The 20,963-nt window shown below is 36.7% G+C and overlaps 3 protein-coding genes across 3 annotated transcripts; 2 read left to right on the top strand and 1 right to left on the bottom strand.

Annotated features, from left to right (window-relative positions):
- The first annotated feature begins 4,652 nt into the window (after positions 1-4,652).
- On the top strand, positions 4,653-7,485 carry LOC100245533 (uncharacterized). Its single transcript, XM_002285506.2, has 2 exons — positions 4,653-5,801; positions 6,457-7,485. Exons 1-2 carry the CDS (start codon positions 5,179-5,181, stop codon positions 7,175-7,177), a joined length of 1,344 nt encoding a protein of 447 aa, XP_002285542.1. The 5' UTR covers positions 4,653-5,178; the 3' UTR covers positions 7,178-7,485.
- Positions 7,486-9,386: 1,901 nt separating this feature from the next.
- Positions 9,387-12,856, top strand: LOC100250651 (ergosterol biosynthetic protein 28). The gene is made up of 3 exons (XM_002285496.5): positions 9,387-9,663; positions 10,268-10,474; positions 12,538-12,856. The coding sequence occupies exons 1-3, from the start codon at positions 9,549-9,551 to the stop codon at positions 12,609-12,611; spliced, it is 396 nt and encodes a 131-aa protein (XP_002285532.1). The 5' UTR covers positions 9,387-9,548; the 3' UTR covers positions 12,612-12,856.
- A 6,084-nt stretch (positions 12,857-18,940) lies between these two features.
- On the bottom strand, positions 18,941-20,882 carry LOC109121451 (EPIDERMAL PATTERNING FACTOR-like protein 2). Its single transcript, XM_019216311.2, has 3 exons — positions 19,675-20,882; positions 19,550-19,587; positions 18,941-19,407 (listed from the first exon to the last, which is right to left on the bottom strand). The coding sequence occupies exons 1-3, from the start codon at positions 19,781-19,783 to the stop codon at positions 19,153-19,155; spliced, it is 402 nt and encodes a 133-aa protein (XP_019071856.2). The 5' UTR covers positions 19,784-20,882; the 3' UTR covers positions 18,941-19,152.
- Positions 20,883-20,963: the final 81 nt, after the last annotated feature.

A 20,963-nucleotide genomic window follows, 5' to 3' on the forward strand; every position in this document is an offset into this window, starting at 1 on the left:
ATCCTCCATGGAATAGAATTGAGTATCACTGACTAAGGCAAGCTCCTCCATATGAGTCCCAAGCGAGCTAATCTGAGCTGATAAATCCATCCAAGGCGCATGATCAAGAGCGTGAGGTGCTTGAAATGGTATCTTTGTGTGAGGAAGCTCGGTGAATGATGATTGAGAGGATGGTCCCGCTGTGTAAGACGGCTCAGTCATCATAGGCTTTGAGAAAGTGACCTTAAAATGAATACCTTCTAATTGAGGTAGAGGAGGAATGTCAAGCTCGGGCTCTCTCTGCTCAAAATCCCTCTGAGGGTCTAACCCACCCTTCATCTCTCTGATCTCGGCCTCCTCCTTTACTCCGGGATGCATCTGTCCCTGTCCTCGAGCTTGTACCGGAGGTCGCTCAGCTCTCCTAATCCAGGAGCCATCGAGGGCCTTCTCGAACTTCATCCGCCCCAAGGACTGCTCATCGTAAGTATCATAACTAGTAGGGGCCTAGTTTTTCTTATACATTTGAGCCTAAAGTTTTGTACTAGGATTTTGTGAGAATATTTTCTATATTTATTGGTAAATCTTTGAAAATAAAAATCTAAGTGTGAGGTATAATTTAGGGAGTCTCAAGTGTGGGGTATCACTTGAAAATTTGTTCAAGAGCAAAATATCTCTTAGAAATTGTAAAGGATGCTTGAAGCCAAAAGTCCAATAAGGTTGATTTGAACCATAATCCAATTGTATTACTTGAAAGTTTGGGTTGGAAACCTTAAATTAATGAAACCTCAAGCTTGGGATTGAAGTTAAAGGAGAGTGAACGTAAGTCGGGTTGTGTTAAACCACTATAAAAATCTTGTATTTGCATTATTTTTTCCCTATTCTCTTACTTTATATGCAATTGTTTTATTATATATTTGCATATAATTGTCTTTTGCATTCACATAATTTAAATTTATAAAAAAAGACTATCACCCTATTCACCCCCTTCTAAGGTGATTATCTTAGGTTAGATTAGCCTAATTTTTCTAACAGGTTTTATCTTCATCAATTTAAAAAAAAATTACAATTCATCAATTTAATTTTTTTTTTTACAATATGTGCATTTCTTTTATAACTCAAATAATTATTTCTTGGAATACCCTTTTACTTTATCATATTAAATAAAATTATTAAAAAATTTAATTTATCCTTTTAATTTGATAAAAAATATCTTATAAATAAATATATTGTAAAGTTTTTATCATTAATATGAGATACAAATCATTGTGAAAAATTTCTCTAGGATCTCAAGTGATAAATAAAATCTTTTTAATTCCCTAATTAATAATAATTTTATATTCTGATTATATAAATCCATTCATCTTCTCATCTAGTTTTAATAAAATTGAATAAAATTTTCTTAATTGACATCAACAATAAAATAAAAAAATTAAAATATAATTAAAACTAAAATACTTAAAAATTAAATACAATTAAAACCAAAAAGCATAAAAATTTTAAAAAATAAAATATTCAATTCTCATTATATTTCCAACACTTTGTCAATATTTATATTTTCTACTAGTGAAATAAAAGTTAATATTTTATTTTATATTTTTAACTTCAATTTTTTTTTTTAAATTTTACTTTTATTTTAATTTTTAAAATTTCTTATTTTATTGATCCCAAATCAATTTTCACGATATAAAAAAAAATTTTAGTTGATATTATTAACGTGACAAGTAAAAAGGTATTCTAGGAAATAATTGTTTGATTTATGAAAAAAAATATATGTATTTTAAAATATTTTTAAATGGAGGAAGATAGATCTAAAATTTGAAATTCTTTTTGCTTAATTATTTTATGTTAGTGAGTGAAAACCCATTTTTGCTTATTTTATTTGAGATTTAATTTCTAAAATTTTATTACAAAAAGTGACAACTTTTTGTTGTTGATATTAATTTGTTTAAATAATAAAATTTATTAAAAATTATATTTATAATTTATCTTATTAAGTTAATTTTAACTTGTAAAATATTAAAAATTCATTAATTTTTTTATATGTCATCAAATTTGGAATAAATTTATATTTTTAATATTTAAAAAAAACATTCAAAATTAAATAAAATTAAAAGGATAAATATGAAAAAAAAATTAAGACTGAAATGTTGTAATTTTTAAAAATAAGATTAATGATATAAATATGAAAAATAATTTAAAATAAAAGTATAGTTTAAAATAAAAGACAATATAAATTTAATATAAAAGATATATTAATAAAAAAATAAAAAAACACGAAATGCCTTTTTAAAAACACAAGCTGGGCATTGGACCAACTTGGGATCAAGATTAGACCGAATTTTGACCCTTATCTAATTTATTTTTTTTTTGACCGTTAGATCATGTTTACAAAACACGGGTGCAAATCTAGCCATTGGATCACTCGGTCCAAATCCAGGCTATTGGCATATGGTCAAATCTCTTCCTATTTTTTCCTAAATCGTCATGCAAGCTTCAAGAGATTTACCAATACATTGCCAATTTATCAGCCATTTTTTTGAAAAATCGCTCATTCAAAATTTTTGCCGTGTTTCATGTTGCTTCCCGAAGACACACTATACATCTCCAATATATTGTCAATATATATTTAAATTTTCATACTTGGCTAAAAATTAGTACTCTTTTAAAGAAGAGTTTTGAACGTGATAGAAGAGATGTTTTTTCAATTCAATGTCATTATTCTCTTATTAATAAATGCAATGAAGCTTTTCAATTTATAAAAAATAAGTTTTGGCATTCAAAAAAACACAAAACACCCTAGATTGAAAGAATTCCAATTTCATCGATTGACTAGGACCATTGGGGTCTCTAAGCTTAGCTAAATGTTTGACCAACCCTTGATCAATTGACCTAAAACCTCAATTGGCTATATCCTTGGTAATGGAAGAGAGAGAAGAAAATTTGGACACCTTTAACTGATTGATTCAATTCTCTAATCGATTCAAGTTACCTTTATATAGTTGCGTCTAAAAGTGCATAAAACTTTCAAATATGAGGTTTGAATATTAGAAAACATGTATGACTTTTCTTAAAACCTTTTAAAATTAACTTAGAAACAAAAATTCATCGAAGTTTATGATAAAAATATCGTTTTTAAGCTTAACTGATGATGAAAATTGGTTTTTAAGTGCATGAGAAAAGTTTTAGATCAAAGTGCAAAATTAAATACCATCTTACCAATTTTCTAAAGTACTTTAAGTTTTGAAAAAATTCAAATCTTCGACTTTCTTTCAAAGTTGCTTGAATTTTCTTTTAAAATTTTTTATTTAAACTTGAAAATTTAACTTGATTGATCTTGTTAATTACATTAACCTTATTTGATAATCATAGAAGGTTGATTGGGAGAATACACTGGCTAACTAATACACAAGAAGTTAAAGAAATCAAGGTGGGTGTCTTTGTACAAGATTCAAAGGACATAATCTATAGGACCATGTTGGTACATTTGGATTTTGTCGTAAAATAAAATTTTAGCCAATAAATTAGTTTTAATTATTTTACTTTTAAATTTAATTCAACTTATCATTTATTGTTTTATATAAAATAATTTTAATATATGTATTATTACTTATTTTATCATTTTTTTTAAAAATTTTAAAGATGTTGTTACGAGTTTTGATGAATTTTCATCATAAAGATAAATTTTGATTAAATTTTTATTCTATATTTTTTGATATTTTTGTAAAGTTTAATTATTGGTATTAGCACAGTTTTGATATTTGAATATGTGATTCCGACTTTCTTTTAAATGTATTTTGAAATTTTATGTGTTTTTTTTTTTGGTATGAAATTTCTGGAAATTGAGAAGATGTTTATAAGATAAGACATATATTTTTATATAGCCATGTAAAATTTGAAGTAATTTTTAAAGGAGTTACACATTAGAAGGATAATAAAATCAGGTTGCAGTTTCTAAGAGATATATAAATTATAGATGCATGACGTTTTGAAAGGCAACGGTGGGAGGGATTTATTGAAAAAGCGCTAAACTTTTATATTAAGGTAGAAAGCTTATATAGATTTGGTGGTAGGGTCTGCCAGTCATAGCCCTTATTTTTAGATGGTAATTAATATGGTGCGAAATCAGGATTTCTTGTATGTCGCCAAAATTGACTGCTAATTGTTGGAAATGGTCATGGTCCAGAGTTGCATCTTCGCTTCATAAATTTCGCTCAATCCCTTCATATTATCTTGAATTAATAGAATCGTAATCTTATCGCTAACTGCGAAAATTTCCAAAAAAGGGGAATTCCTGCCAACCCAACCCCACCACTCCTGTGTGCTTTCAGATTTCCCTCGAGTCGGATCTGGGCCAACTTCGAGCTGGCTTTCAACCCATTTTTTAAAAATTTGTTTGGATGGAACGACAGCTTTGATTATTATTGTTATTATTTAGTTTAGTGGCTGATGCGATGAGATGAGCAGGAGGAAGTGGGGCCTATCTGGCTCACGGGTACAAGCTGTCGCATCAGTATCTTAGATCGGACGGTGCAAGATGAGCCCCATGGGAGAATGAGGCTGGGTAATTAGTTAAGTAAAACAAAAAGGAAATATGAAAATGAAAAGGTGGAGCCGAGGCTAGGTAGGGAAGTTGGTGAGGTAAGGTGGATCTCAGATGCCGTCAACTTCGGTCCGACTGGCATTAAGACAGCCTGTACACAGCTGTAGTCCAACCAGCGTGCAACTAATGCCTCCTAACCCTCTCTTTCTCTCTCCGTACCCCTTAGAGTGAGAAGAAAGTTTTTCAGAGTGGGGAAGAGAGAGAGAGAGTGTTTTCGGTTACCAAAAGAGACATCCTTCCATCCATCCATCCGCTCTACATAAAACGACTTTGGAATTTACGAGCAGAGGAAGGGAGTGGGAGACAGGAGAGCCTAGAGAGCAGATGGAGATAGAGGTGGATGGTGGCAGTGCGCAATGCGCACCAGTTCATCCATTATCGGCGCTCGCATCCCTATGGAACCTTGCCCACCTATGCCAGCCTGTTGCAGCCTAGGATATTTAGGTGTACTATACGCATCCCAGGCGCATTTTGTTTGTGCTACGCCACATGTTCTTGACACTTCCTTAAACCTTATACCCCTCCTTTCTCTCTCCTGGTGTATCTCACATACAATCGACTGCTGTTGACCGGTCGCCGGAGGGAGTGGGAGTGCTCCAATGGATCCCTGTCCTTTCGTGCGCCTTCTCGTCGGGAATCTTGCTCTCAAGGTTCCGGTTGCCTCCAAACCTGCTCGCTCCGTCGTGCATCCTTCTTCCTCCCCTTGCTTCTGCAAAATAAAACTAAAGAACTTTCCTCTTCAAACCGCTGTCGTCCCCTTCATTCCTCCGGAGAATCAGTTCCCGGACGGTCAGGTCCAAACTCTAGCTGCCAGCTTTCATTTGAGCAAGGCCGATCTGGAGAAACTCGCCGCCAAATCCATCTTCGCGGGGAAACTTTGCCTGAAGATTGCGGTATACACTGGGCGGAGAGGGACTACTTGCGGTGTAAATTCTGGGAGACTATTGGGGAGAGTTACAGTTCCGTTGGATCTGGCGGGAACAGAAACTAGGCCTTGTGTGTTTCACAATGGGTGGATTTCGGTTGGAAAGGGCACCAAGGGTTCGTCTGCGCAGTTCCATTTGAATGTAAAATCCGAGCCCGATCCCAGATTCGTATTTCAGTTCGATGGAGAACCCGAATGCAACCCACAAGTCTTTCAGATTCAAGGGAGCATTCGACAACCCGTGTTTACTTGCAAGTTCAGTTTCAGGAACACCGGAGGCCCAAATCAGAGATCCAGGTTAGTTAATCTCAGTCTGGTGGTTGAGAAAATGTAGAAAATTTTGCGTGAATCTTGCACCTTTTGCTTTGATATCGGGATAGGAAGAATTCGAGTCAACCAAGTCTGAAATGTGCCCATTTTTGTTATGCGTTTAATTTTTCAGAAGCAAAGACAACATAATATGAAGACTTTCTTGGCCACCAAACAAGAACTAGGATATCATTCATTTAATTCCTTTTTGACCGTTTTAATTAGCAATTCGTCCCTCGGCTGTTTAAACGATGGATCGAATCTCTTTCCTTACCCGTTTTATGTCTAAAAATTAAATGTCTGAAGAGTAAAGCTCTGCCGGCCATTCTCTTTAGTCGAAGGTGGTTCGTTTCACTTTACTCCTTTGAAACGAAATATAAAGCTAAAGTGGCGCGGATTATATTTGTAATTGTAAACGTAACGTCTTCGTTGTAAGTGCCGCAAAGATGAAGGCAGAACTGTGTACGGTGTCGGCACTTTTCACTTTGGTCGATTTAGGAGGATTTGATTCAAATTTTAAGGAATCAAAGCGTTCGATTTTCGAACTATCAGAAAGCTTTACGAAAGCTATGGGGTTACTTTTCGAGTATTTGTTCTTTGCTTGTCACAACTAATTTGTTTCATTCCTTGCCTTGCCTTGCAGATCATTACAGTCCGAAACCATTAGTTCAAGGACCTGGTTGAGTTCATTCGGCAGCGAGAGGGAAAGGCCCGGAAGGGAGCGTAAGGGATGGTCCATCACGGTTCACGACCTCTCTGGCTCTCCAGTAGCCGCTGCTTCAATGGTTACACCCTTTGTAGCCTCACCTGGTTCTGACCGAGTCAGCCGATCGAACCCTGGTTCTTGGCTCATTCTGCGTCCCGGGGATGGAACATGGAAGCCCTGGGGACGCCTTGAGGCCTGGCGCGAGCGAGGTTCCAGTGACGGGCTGGGTTACAGGTTCGAATTAATTCCAGATACTAATGGAGGAATGGGTGCGGCAGGCATAGTTTTATCGGAGTCTACTCTTGGTAGCAACAAGGGCGGGAAATTCGTAATAGACTTGGGCGGTGGGAGCAACGGACGTGCGACTCCTGGTAGCGCAACGTCGCCGGCTTGCAGCCCTAGAAGCAGCGGAGATTTCGGGTACGGGTTGTGGCCATACTGCAGCTACAGAGGGTTTGTGATGTCTGCGACGGTTGAAGGTGAGGGAAAATGCAGTAAGCCATCAGTGGAGATCAGTGTGCAGCACGTGAACTGCACAGAAGATGCAGCTGCATTCGTGGCGCTGGCCGCAGCCGTTGATCTTAGCATGGATGCTTGCAGGCTTTTCTCTCACAAGCTCAGAAAGGAGTTGTGCCAGCACCAGGATTTGCTAGGCTGATTCAGAGTTGTTTGTTCTGATGGCTTTTTTTTTTCTTCCAACCGTTTTTTAAGTGGATTTTTTTTTATTTCCATCCTCGTGAGAGTTATTACTACTAACAAATCACTAGAGACTGTACAGCCGGTGGGGGGAGAGATTGACAGGGCACGCTTTGTTTTTATTTGTGTGGCTTGTGTTCATTTTTATTTTTATTTTTGGGTTCTAATATTGTAGTCGCTGACTCAATATTTTAAATTTTAGATGTAAGAAGAGGATTGTTATTATGGTTTGTCAATTTATTAGTTGGCATCTGGAGGCCTCGTTCATTATCCTTGTTCTCCATTATGTTTTCAATATGCAGTGGAATCTACAACACTCACAAGGAAAAAGCGGGGGTTGTTGAGCGAGCACGTCGGACCTGATCGCAGCAGATACCTGTGTTTTACTTAATTACGATAAATGTGGATGATAGCTGTAATGCGCTATGGGGGACCTTGAATTTAGCGTGGGTTGCATAGAATCAAGCATCATTAAAGTGCTGAGCATGTGTAATTAAATAAGGGATTAGCTGACTTCCAAACTAAAAAGAGTGCTTTTTGAACATGGATTTTAGGTGTGTTTGGCAACAAGATCGGATCCTCATCTGTGCACGAGCAAACTTAGGAAATTAAAAAAAACCAACAAAAAAAGTTATGGTAATAGCCTGGTGGGTATGTGTTGTAGGTTGTGCGTGCGCTGAGCGGCGGTCCCCTCCCCTGCTCCTAGCTTTGTTGTCGTGCATAAGGAGGGTTATTGAGAGGCCCAAGTGGTTACTGACTTTCTGACAAGGAAAATAATAGTAAAAACAAAGTGTGGGGTTGTCAAAATCAGAAGGTGAGAGACGAGTCAGTAAGGCATGTGGGTGTGTGGTGGGGGGATGGGATTGGACAATGGCTGTACGAGCGTGTGACAGGGAGAGGTAAAATTTTACAGTTGAAACAGTTGAGAGGTCACACGCAGTTGAGTGTTGAGCAGAGGTTGTGGCCTTGTGGGCAGTGGGGTTGGCGCTGCGTCGGAACTCGCGGTCAGGAGCCACTTACCTTGCTGTGGGTCTTACAAGGCATGTCTCAGCTTTTATTGGAAAGTGGAAACTGCAGTGGTATGGGCCTCCACAGCTTCTCTTTTTCCAGGTGCCACCTCCCAATAATATTATTTATCAACATTACCTTCTCATTCAGCGTCTTAGATTTGATACAGTTTTACTCAACCTATATAATTTGTACTTACTGTTCCCATAAGATTTCATATTTAAAGGAAGTGCAAAAATTTCTCCCACGACCTCAACTTAAATCTAATCTCTCTCGTCAATTCATCTCTTTATCTAACCACGTTATAATCTTGTCAAAATCGGTTAGCTTAGCCATCAGTGGCATTGACTATTATTAATAGTATAAATTAGAAGGTTAAGAGTTTATTTTCATTGAATTTGTATATTAATTTGATTATTTTTATTTTTTATCTTAGTCATACTAGCAATTTTTTATGTTTTAATTCTACATCTTTATATAAAGTATTTTATAAATAATTTGTATATAAGGGGTGTCAGATGAGGTGAGAGGCACATGGTACTTGGGGGCTGTGCCAATGCTTCAATTGCTGGGATTGATAACGAATGGTTTCTGTACTGTAAAAGAAATATATATGGCTGTTGAGAGAGAGCGCGGAGGAGTGCAGAATCACGGGTGGGAAAGACCAGGGCGTCCAGGCTTCTTAATGACCTGTGCTCCAGCCTCCATCTACAGGGCCATGCCTGTTCTGAGGAGTAAGGTCTCACCACATATGGACCCACTTCCAGATTTAGGGTTGGGGTGGGACCCTGGAATTGTAATCGGAGTTCAAGGAAAGCACAAAGCTTCTTTGCCCATTCCACGCATTTTCATTTTTCAACATTTTCTTCTCATATTTTACAACGATCGCAGCTTTATTCCCCTTTCCCATCTAAACCTTTGGGAATCAGATTACCGTGTGATGACGCTGAAAAGTAAACTCTATCGGGTCCTAACTCCTGAGTTAATTAATTAAATTAGGCTCAACAAATACTGACAAGTGGTGAGTGTATTTTGTGGTCCTCCTAATAATGAATTGGCAACCACTGCAGTGTACCACGTGTCTAACTCTCTCACTAACGTTTTTTAATTTTTATTGAAGCATCAATTTATTATATTTCAAAAGCAATGTCGTCACTTGCCAGTTGTCAAATGAAGGCAAACCATTCCGATTATTTCTACATATTTTTATTTATGAGGGCACAAAACAAATTGTGGTGATGCAAAAATCCAAAACGACGTAGTTTCGTAGCAGTTGCCTACCTGACCTTACAGACTACACTGAAGGAAGAGGAGGGGAAGGGAAAATGAGGGCGTTGGGATGGTGGCTGATGCTAGTGGGCTCCCTTAGATTGGCTTCCGTTTGGTTCGGTTTCTTCGACATATGGGCTCTTCGACTCGCCGTCTTCTCCAAATCCCCCAGTGAGCTTGCTTACCTTCCCCTCTCCATTAAATTTGTTCATCCATTTTCCCTTTTCTCCATTCAACTATCTCTGATTTTATTCCTTTTCTTTTTCCTTTTTACGCTATTCTTTCCCTATTGTAGATTTGATATCTTATGCAAAATTTTCCAAAACCCCATAAAACATGAAATTAAAAAAGAAAAGTTTGAAACCCTTCTTACACAGTAAAACTAAAGTATTATCCACTGATTGACTGAGGAATAATGTAGCTGGCAAGATTCGATCTGGTGTTCTTGTGGCGCTTGAGAGATGAGGTTTTCAACCCACTACTCAATTGCCAATTAGAAGGATAATATGTATTGGATGATCTATCTCCTTGGCACATTTGTCCTCATCCTAAAATGACGCCAGATGAAACTATAATCCTACAGGGATAATGTGAAATAGAGTGATCAAAATGAAATAGCCATCAGAAGTAGTGAATTTACTCTTGATAGATGAACCAAAGATCCATGTACCATCTCCTTTAGTGCTAAATCAATTTTCTTCATTTTAGCACTGCAAGCTTAGTTATTGGAATTGGTTCGTTCTCTTAAAGGTTGCCCATTTTAATGATTTTGTAGTGACTGAAGTTCATGGAAGGACATTTGGAGTTTGGACACTTTTGACTTGTACTCTTTGCTTTCTTTGTGCATTTAACCTCGACAACAAGCAACTCTACTTGGCTACCTTTTTATCATTCATCTATGCCCTTGGTCATTTTTTGACGGAATACCTAATATATCAGACAATGGCCATCGCAAATTTGACAACTGTAAGCATTTTTGCAGGTATGAGTGTTTCTCATATAATGTTACATCATTTTCGACCTCATCTTATATTTTCATTCCTTTTGCTTCGACTCATGTGCTTCCTTGATTTGTTGTTTCCTATACTCTGTTAGTGGTGCTAAATGTTGATTTAAACTGGGAATATGATCCATTTTAAATTTGCAACAGTAAGAATTCAGTCAATTATTGATATGTGATTGCATATTGCATAGATCATTTTTTTCCCTTCTGTTTTAAATTTTGCTTCAGTTCACTATATCTATATAGGATGTGTTAGATGTGCCCATTTATAAGATTTTTATCCAATTGATATACCCAGCAAAGGAAGGACGAACACTAAATTCCTATTTCATAATGAGTAACCTTGGACTCATGTTGGAGATTCTATCTTGCTTAAGACACCTCAATTGGGCCCAAGGATTTGAAAGATAAATTAGATTGTTTATTCGAAACCCATGTCCTAAGATTTGATGCTTAGGTACACACCTGCACCCAAGTCCATGTAACATAGTTTATAAGTGATTATTTCTTCTTTAGACTCCACTTCTACAGCTGCCGTCTTTCATGTTGTTAGAATCTTGTGTTCATTGTGCTGGTTAATACCTCCTAGATTCTAAGGATGGACCAAACAAGATTCTGAAATAGGATGGAAAAATATTTGACCTCCAGCTCATACCTTTATATTTTCTTGAACTTCAGTGATATTGCAGAAGATAAAGGAAAAAAGCAACCATGGGAAAAATCAATATGTGAATCTGTTTGTTATTTATCCTCACATGTAAATCTTCATTCTTCTTGTTGGAAGCTTGATCTCACTACATTTTGGTGTATACAGAATATTTCACCTAAAGTTGGTTTCTATCCATACTGCAGCAAGTCATGTTTAAATCTGCTTTTTGATGTTATCTTGTTTCTTTGTTTAGAAGTTGCTTCCAAAAATTTTTTCCCTTTATTTACACCTAGTTATAAATAGGTCGCTTCATTTTCTTTAACATTTAACTTGGGGTTGAGCCTCCATCAATTCCTAAGTTATCCCAGAATGTTCAAACAGAGGATACCAGGTTCAAACTCTGAGTGTTCTCCTGGTCAACATTTTTATGCATCATTTATCATCATCACCATTGTGGCCATTGGCCTAGTGTTACCACTAATTTTTGTTTGTTTTTTTTCCCAATTCTATTCTGCCAATCCATTGTGTTCTTTGTTGGTTATGTGCTTTTAGGCCTTCCTTTCTAATTTCGTCAACAACTCTTTTTCACCTTTTTCCTTTTCTTTTCCAATGCTTCATTTATCTGTTTAGAACCTTTCACTTCTATTGCAATACTTCTGCCAGTTCTTCCAGAGACCTATGCTCAAATGTGGATACCACTCCCTTCCTTTGTTCTTCTTTTTTTTGTTTTTAATTATTCTCAGTTGGAGATGAAGAAACTGCTTGGTTTTTTCGAAGTTTTACTGAGCTGCAAAATAGATTATGCCTTTTTATCACCAGTTTGTGTGGATGTTCATGTAGATTGCAGCAGTCTGTTGTCCCAGTTCTTGTGCATCTATTTCCTTATATACATTGGTAACATAGATCAATCTATTCATGAACTTTAGTATTGAATATCCATGAACTGTTAGCTTATCTATGAAGCCTGAATCAGTTGCGTCCAATCAAGTTTTGTTCTTACCAAATATGCTACATTTTAAGGTTTCTTGTCCAATATTGTCATAGTTAGAGGCTTAGTTATTATATTATTAAGTAGATGTCAATTCCAGACCTGTATGGTTGGGAAGTAACCTTGCAGTTTCAGTCTTATGAGTGAAGAGACCTTTGCCTTTGCAAGGTTGTGTAGGCTTTCCAGAGGCCAAGACTGATGTAAAATGGCCTTCAAAGATTTGCATGGTTTGAGCTACGGTAGCTTTGGCTTGACTATGATGCATATCGACTTTAACTATGCTTGAGCTAGGTTGAATAATCTTTAAATCTGATTTTTCATGTGCTTACTTTCTTGTTTAAGTGTGCACATTGAAAATGACTACACTTATCTTTCAAACTATTAAAGCATTTTATTCCTATTCAGGCACCTCAATAGTATGGATGCTGTTGCAATGGAATGCACATCAACGTCAACAGGTCAACCTAAAGCATTCTTGAATATGCTCTACTTTTTCAGCATGCAGAGATTTGCGGGATTTGTTTCTCATTCACATTTTTCCCATCCTGTACATGCCTGAGGGCTATGTTTACAGGTGAAAACACTTGCTAAGAATTTCTGGGTGATCAAGTGCTGACTGTTGGCATCTTTGACTATATATGTCTCTTTTTCTGAACTTTCTCAAGGGCCCTTGTTGTCATTAGAAAATTTGAGAAAAAGGAAATTAAATTTGAATCTTTTAACATTTTCTTGAATTTTTTAAGAATGCGCTTTCCTTCCCTTCCCTTCCCTTTACTATTTTTTTTTTCTTATATTTTTCCATGATATCAAAATATAAGAAAATTATTTTATTTTATATTTTTTGTTTTATTGCTTTTCAAGAACTAAACATGAACTTGATGTTTGTATGAACTTTTATTTTACTGGCTCAATACATGTTGTGTTTTATTATCTTTACCTCTTCGGGTTACTGAAGAAAATTTTCAAAAACAGGATTAAGGCTATATGGATTCTGACTTCCTAGTGATGGCAAATCCCAAGTTTATGATTAAGTGTAAATAGGAGAAGGCCAGAGCTCCTGAAAACACTGCTCGCAAAACTTGATCCATCTTGCCAACCACAACTATATATTGAATCAACTAGTTCGGGCTTCAGATTGGCAATCGCAGGAACCTTCAATATGCCAACCTGTGGGGGTAACATCCGGTGCTGATCTCAACTCTGATCAATTTTCTGCTGTATGTTACAGCAGTCCTGGAGTGTTCCATTTTCTAAATGAAATAACCAATGGTTCAATGCCTGAAATGTTTCTAACCATATCACCCGTCAACTGTTCATCAAAAATTTGGAGCTAGGATCTAATGAAAAATATCTCGATAGCACAAGCTTATAAAGGGGGGTTTGTCTTGACTTTTGCTTTATAAAGATGATATTGTGCTGAAAGCCAAGGAGTAATTCATTCTGTGAATTGAAGTTATTCAATTTCATTAACATCCCATTAGTGGTGTCGCAAAGCATTATCTACTAATAAAATTTTGTTTGTGAAATGGTAAATCATTTTGTGTTTTCCTCCACGGAGGTTCGATTGTATTCTGTTGGGCTCAATATTTGACAAAACCTCTAACCCAAGCCTAATATGCCCGCCCCTAGATTGAAGTGTTGAACCAGTCATCATGTCTAGCCGTCAAGCTGATGGATGTTTTTAGGCTTCAGGTATCTTCAACTTGAAATCAGGCTTTATGCCATTCCAATAGGTTGGTCCACCATTTGTCTTTGCAGGAATTTGCTTTATTGGTCATATAAATCCCCATTTGATTATGTATGTGAGGAAATCTGTTTTGAGTCTGTTTTTCTTCGTGTTCTTTTTTGAAATTTTATAGAATGCAGGCCCAGAGAACTGAGAAGATCCTTTCTTATTATTGATGCTCCGTTTCTACATCTCCTCATCCTGTTTCAATGTGGAAAGAGTTTGGAATCTATTACTTCATTAGAACTTCCATTTGAAGTTACATCATGATCTTGAATTGACTACAGAGATTATATGTTTCAATTAAGAAAAAGAAAAAAGAAAAAATAGGGTTCCTACTTGCATTGATGTTAAATTATTGTTCACTTTTGGTTGTCCACTTCATCTTCTTTGATAAGAGACAGCTTCTGTAATGAAGTAAAATATGAGATATCATCAGAATAGGCCAAGTTGCACAGGATTTCCAGAACCAGAAGCACTGTTTCCAGCTGTTTTCCTTGTGGTTTTGGGCATGAGTTATTGTCATCAAAATTAACTTCTGACCTTTTCTGGTGCCATTACTTTTATTTACCTGCTCCAATTCTTCTTTCCAGCATCTTCAACTCTCAAAATGCTATTCCTTCTTTTGAGTAGTCCCTTCAACCAGTTTGACTGCCTTCAACATCCTACCTTTCACTCCCATCTTCCCGATCCTTATCTTCTTCTTCATCTACAAAATCCTCTCCTTGATCAGATTCTTCTTCTTCCAGTCTGTCTTGATCACGCCCATCCATCTCATCATCTCCAGCCCCTCTCGCCTCATCCCCATTCTCTTCGGCTCTGCTTTCCTCTTCCTCGTCTTCTGGGTCTTCTTTTCCCTCTCCATGTCTCTCATTCTCTAAACCTTCCTCTACCAGTTCAGGATGCAGGTCCTTCCTCCCGAGTCTCCTGATTTCATGCCCACTCCCTACCTTTTCTGATATCCTTTTGGTGCTCCCCTTGTATGCCATTTTATCGCCGAAGTGCTTGACTTGATAAAGCAACCATATGCAAATGACAAGCAACACACATATCTGAAGAACAGGCTTCAACTTAAAGCCTTTTGACCTCTGATTTCTACTAGGTGACTGCCTCAACATGATGGATTTCCCCAATTCAATCTGTGAAGGAGGATTTGAATTAGTAATTGCAAGAAAATATTCAGAAAACAACAGTAATGAATTCAAAGCAAATATTTATACTTTGTTTAGAATTCGACATAATCAGTTCAAGAAATCAATATTCCTGAAAACTCAATATCCTCAACCCAAACCAGTTATTATTCTACATATGCAGACAGATGAGTTGAACGTCCCATCTAAATTGATTACCATCTTTTAGTATTTGGATAGGAACAAATTAAAAGGACGCACAAAAAGGGTAGTCGATTTCACTTTCCAGGAAAATTCCATTCATCAACAGCTCAAAATAGCCCAATTCTCCTATATTGAACTAAGAATAACTCAATATTAGACACGTTAACAAGATAGTAGATTGGTCAGTGACAGAAAGGAAATGGCAAACAACAAACCTTTCAGTACCAGAACCAAAAACCAATTATCAAACCCTAAACCTCCAGAAAACTCAGGTCGTATTGATCTCATCCACCTGAAAATCCGAGCAACCATCCATCACAGCGAGGAAGTGGAAGAAACGTACCTGAAGGAAAGTGGGTTATAGATCCGTGAAAAGGGAAAAGAACTGAGGGAAGGTTTGATAGCGCGGAATTGGATGTATGGCGTATGCGTGTAGGTATGAAGCAAGTGAAATTGGGAGAGCAGTGGAGCAAACAGAGGCACCGAAAGCAGTAGCCAGAAAAGGTAGTGAGAGTGAGTGGGTGGTGGAAGGGTTGTGGATGTTGCGAGTTCCCCCCAAACAACACTCACTCCCAGCAACTCCCACACTCTCAAGGAGATTGAGACGCCAGCGAGATGAGACAACATGGCGCTTCCCCGCCTGCTAATATTTTATCCATTTGCTGGTTCCTACACAGGGACAGTCTAAACGACGACGTTTTATAACAAAGTGACAAACCTTGTGTCGGCCCTCCTGCTTCCCCTATGGCTCTTCCCCCAATGGGAATTGGAATTGCACGGCTCCCATTATTACCTCCATGCTAATATTATAGATAAAGAATTATTAAGACAAATATAGAGAAAACATATACTTGTAGAAAAAAAAATTGTGCTGAACTACAATACGCCAACTTGCGAACATCACCTCTACTTCCAAAGCTCTTGTACTAATAAAAGCATGTACAACCTCCAACATTTACAAACATAGCCACCGACCTTTACTATATGATAGATTAGTAAAAGAGATCCAGCTTGACCATTGACATATGGCACTGGATTTATTTCAAAATGGGCAAGACAAGATGTAGAATGAGTCAACCAAAAAGCCCATAGAAGTAGACTACGCAAACAGCCTATAGACCTAGAGAATGTGGATTGAGTTGTCGGAAATAAGCCAAGTGTTCATCAATCTCAAACTAATAATCAAACACATCGGACAACTTTGAGTGCCCCCTAAAGAGTGGAGTTGTGGAGAAACCACTCCTCTTATTCACTGAAAATATAGATGAGGAAATGTCAAATACTAAAAAAGAGCCTCATAATAAAACCACCAGTACCATCTCAATTCAACCCTAAGCAAGGTTGATATTAATTGGAGAATCATTTTAAATAGAAGGAAAAGTCATAAAGAAACTTTCCATAATTCCCAATGATATTAATAATAGTAAAAAGATAAGTCAAGTTCAAAATAATATTAGAAAAGATAACAACCATTTGATAAGGAGTTGGGAAACATATTGGGATCATAACATGACCTACAACTCCACAGCCCATGCAAGATATCTGCATTTAGCACCTTGCATTTGACACATGTAAAAGAAAAACTCTATACATGCGCCCTCTCTGAATTAAAGAACTAATTCCTACTAAATGTTTCATCTTATATTGAAGGGTTTTTGCTTCTTTAAAAATAAATTTTAAAATTTTTACATGATTTTACAATTTAATGACAATGATATAGTACATCCAATGGGGAAAGGAATTTCAAATAATGTAAAGCCAACATATTGAAATCAATCTTCAATATCAATATATGAGTTTATTTGGTATTATAAGGAATATCTATTTGTATAATTATCATGTGGGGTACTATAAAGACATAATAAGGTTTTTAACATTATATATATATATATATATATAAATATATAAGCTTTTAAATCTATATAAAGGACTTTTAAATCGATGATAGTTTAGTGGACTCAAAATAAACAATACTTCTTCAAGGTGGATAATATTTGAAATAAGTCATTATAACTGAAATAATATTTTATTATAAATTTCTCTACTGCCACCACACTCTCGAGATCATTCTTGGAATGTCACAATAGATAGTGAGAATGAGAATTCAATATTAGTTGCATATCAAATAACCATTTTACTGCGCAATTTAACTTATTTCGAAGTCAAAAGAACAACCGGACATCATCACATTTTCAATAATAAGAGTTGACTAAGGATTCAAAGTTCCACTTAAGAGAACGAACTTTCAAGCCATTTCACGCTAGTGTGTTTGAAAGTAGAAGGTCCACTTAATTTTACAGCCCTTTGAACACGACAACTTACCTTTTTCCTTTATCAATTTTTTATATAGGAAAATAGACATATATTATTACTTTCGACTTTGTCTCTTCATTTTTTTTCTCTTTGGCCAGCAATTGAGAATTATTTATTAATTTTTATGTTTCTACATAATATAAAATAAAACTACCATCATTAATTTTTTGAACCTTTTAATTTTTGATAATTGAAGTTCTAAATGATTTTTAACACCCTCCACGCATACCGATAAGCTGTGAAATTACCATTCACTTTCCACTAGCGTCCGCCCAATCTTTTTAATACTTTGAGATATGTCGTCACCCCTTCGTAAAACCAAATCATATAAATTGGAAGGCTGTTATGGAAGCAATAATAATGGTAAAAGAGAATAAGAATATATAAATTTACATGAAAATTCCTATATCCCACACCAAAGTCTTATCGCCTATCGGCCTGATCCTTTGGCCTACCATAGACTGATAGACTTCCTAAAAAATTTTATAATTTTTCTTCATTATATGTGTCACTTGCAAACTTTTTGGATTAAACCAAATATAATTGAAGTCATCAAAATCTAACAATGGCTTATGATATGATTCAGGAATTCAGAAGAGATTTTTTTTTCTTTCTTTCTTTCTGAAGTGCTTGTGGGAAAGCACAGCTATACTACTGCCTTTAAATATATATTATATTAACTGGAAGAGCTTGAAGGGCAGTGGTCACGTCAGACAGCCAAATGGATTTGGGTTTGAGAAAGGAAGTAACCAGGAAAAGAGTTACCATAAAAGATGGCATCATTCTGATTGAAAGAGAGTGAAGAGAAGACAAATGTTGAAATGATGACAATGGATAGTCGGTCCTTCTCCACTTTTATGTATCTGGTATTTTCAGTGCCACATTCATGAGCTCATTTATTGTTGTTTCCTCACCAGTACAAGGTCCAAGGACGCTCCTGAGATTCAAACACCCACAACCATGGCTCAAGGCATTCGTTGTTTAACCATTAGCCTTTTCCCTTCACGGCTGCTAGTGAACTTAAACATTAACTTTTGACGATGAATTTATGCGTCTACTTATAATAATCGAAAAGAAAATACACTTTCCGTTAAATTGAGGGGGTGAAGATAGTAGCCTTGTTTTGTGTTAAAGCAGAATTAATCCGTGGGGCTTGCTAGATTGAATGGTGAATGTGGAAGATTACAGAAGGAAACAGTATGATATCATGAGCTACGTATGGTGTTTTATCCCTTCGAGGAGCTAGGCCATCTGTAGCACAAATCTTGTAAGATACGAAAACAGAACTGTCTGAAATGGTACATCTTTATCTCATTAAAATAAGCATGTCGTCATGTACCTTTCATATTAACCCTGCAAAACACATATTCAAACCAACCCTGTTGTTTTTTTTTTTCTGTTGGGTAACCAAAAATTGAAAAACTAGGCAGCAAAATAATGCAGAAGATAATTTGACCGTTCAATGTGATTTACGAAGAGAAGAAATTGAAGAGAGAGAGAGAGAAAAAAAAAAACAACTCTACATATCATTTCTCTGCCATGGAGTAGGAGAGGGAGGGTGTTGAATTGATCATGTCATATACACAGTTCAAAAAAAGTGATTTTTTCTTGTTCTCAAACACGTTGCTTGTTTGTTTTATACATCAATCAAGGATTGAATATGGCGTTGCCGCACTTGCACTTCCAAGTCATGGGCTTGTAGTTGGATATGTAGTCGCCTCTGGAGTATTCAACCGTAGGGGCTGCATAGAAATGACTTGTTCTGTGGCTGTGAAGCTGCGGAACAATAGGCACCTGAACTGCCTCGCAATGTCCACAAGAGCTGCATCTTCTCTGGCATCTTGGTGGCCTTGAGCCTATCTGATTTCTCATCACCACCATCTCCTCCCTCCCCTTATACGTCTACGGAAAGACAATAATAAAAATAAGAAAAATTAGCTGTATAATTAGCATGGAATTTTTTTTTTTTTTTTTTGCGCAAACCAAAGCTAATGGGTAAAGGGGATAGAGGAGGTTATTGATATAGAATTACAATCTCTCTCACCTGAGCTACTACCCCAACCAGCTTGGACACTAGTCTACCTGCAACACATAATACAGGAAGGTGCAGTTGAGAAAAATGTTTCTTAATGAAACTGCATGAATTTTAACTAGCACCCACATACATACCTTCAGCCATGAACCTTTCTTGGGTGAAGTTGGAAGCCAAGAGAATGAGCAGGGAAATGATTAGTTGCCGATTCCTGTGGCAACAAACCCAATTTTGAACGCAGCTCATTTTTGGACAGGGAGAGAGATTCCTCCGAGTGTAGAACCTTGAGTGGAAGGGAGAGAAGTGGGAGCAGGGATAAAGTAAATAGAGGGGGAGAGAGAGAAGAAAACAAAATCTGAAAAGCGTCCAAAAGAGAGGTTCAGTGATTGAATGCCAGCTCCATTACGCGATAAGATAACTCCTTTTTAATCTTCCAATTCTCAATCAGTGATGGAACTTGGAAGGCAAAAAGACTTGTCCAGAGGCTTAAAAGAAAGAAACTAAAGGAAGTCCGAAAAGGGAAGGACCTCAACCTCGTTTGATGGGCCCCCAAAAAACCAAGGTGGCCAGCAGAAAAGGAACTGCAGTAGCAGGAGAAAGGAGGACAGCAGCAATAAGAGTAGGGCTGTGGTATGGTACAAAGGAGATGTGGATGGAAGAAGTGAATAGAAGAAGGAAATGACCAAAAACAACAAAAAAAACAGCAGAAATGCTAGATGATAGATTGTTTCCCAGAAAAAGCAATCGCAAATCACAGGTGGGGGTTGTGGGGCTTCGTTTCCCTTCTTTCCCCGTCATTTCGTTCCTCCCCTTTGCTGTTGGATTGGGCTTTGGGCACTTGCATCTTTTGTTTTTCCGGTATTGTTTAAATTTCGGAAAGCGAGCATGCATGCAGTTCCATTTCAACACGCCAATCTCTCTACCAAAAGAGCATATTTATTTCCCTAGGGAAGATGTAGACGAGGGTAGGTATCTACAGCGACTATGAGGTTGTTTCATGAACAGTGACACGGAAACTGCACGTGACCAAGAGAGAATGTGGTGGTGGCACTGTGGATGTGGTATTATCTGCCGACCCACACGCAAACTCTTGTGAAAAGGAAGGCTCTCTCCAAAAATCATCTCCACAGAAAGAGCAGTGAACCCATTTTTTTTTATTTAAATAAATTAATAATCAAGTTAATTATATTAAAGTCCATAAATAAATCAATCATAATGACCACAGATATTTTCAACTATTTACTAAATTATAACTAGAAGCATGAGATGAACAAAATGAGGTGATGATCTTCTTGAACGCCTGATTATACTAGACAAGATATATTGTACATTCTTACTGGCCAAAGTTTTAGTACAGTCACAACTTGCAGAAACATAAAATTTATATCTAAAATAGAAACTGAATACTATAAGAATTATTAAACTT

The sequence above is a fragment of the Vitis vinifera genome, chromosome 18, assembly GCF_030704535.1.
Source record: "Vitis vinifera cultivar Pinot Noir 40024 chromosome 18, ASM3070453v1".
Taxonomy (NCBI): Eukaryota; Viridiplantae; Streptophyta; class Magnoliopsida; order Vitales; family Vitaceae; genus Vitis; species Vitis vinifera.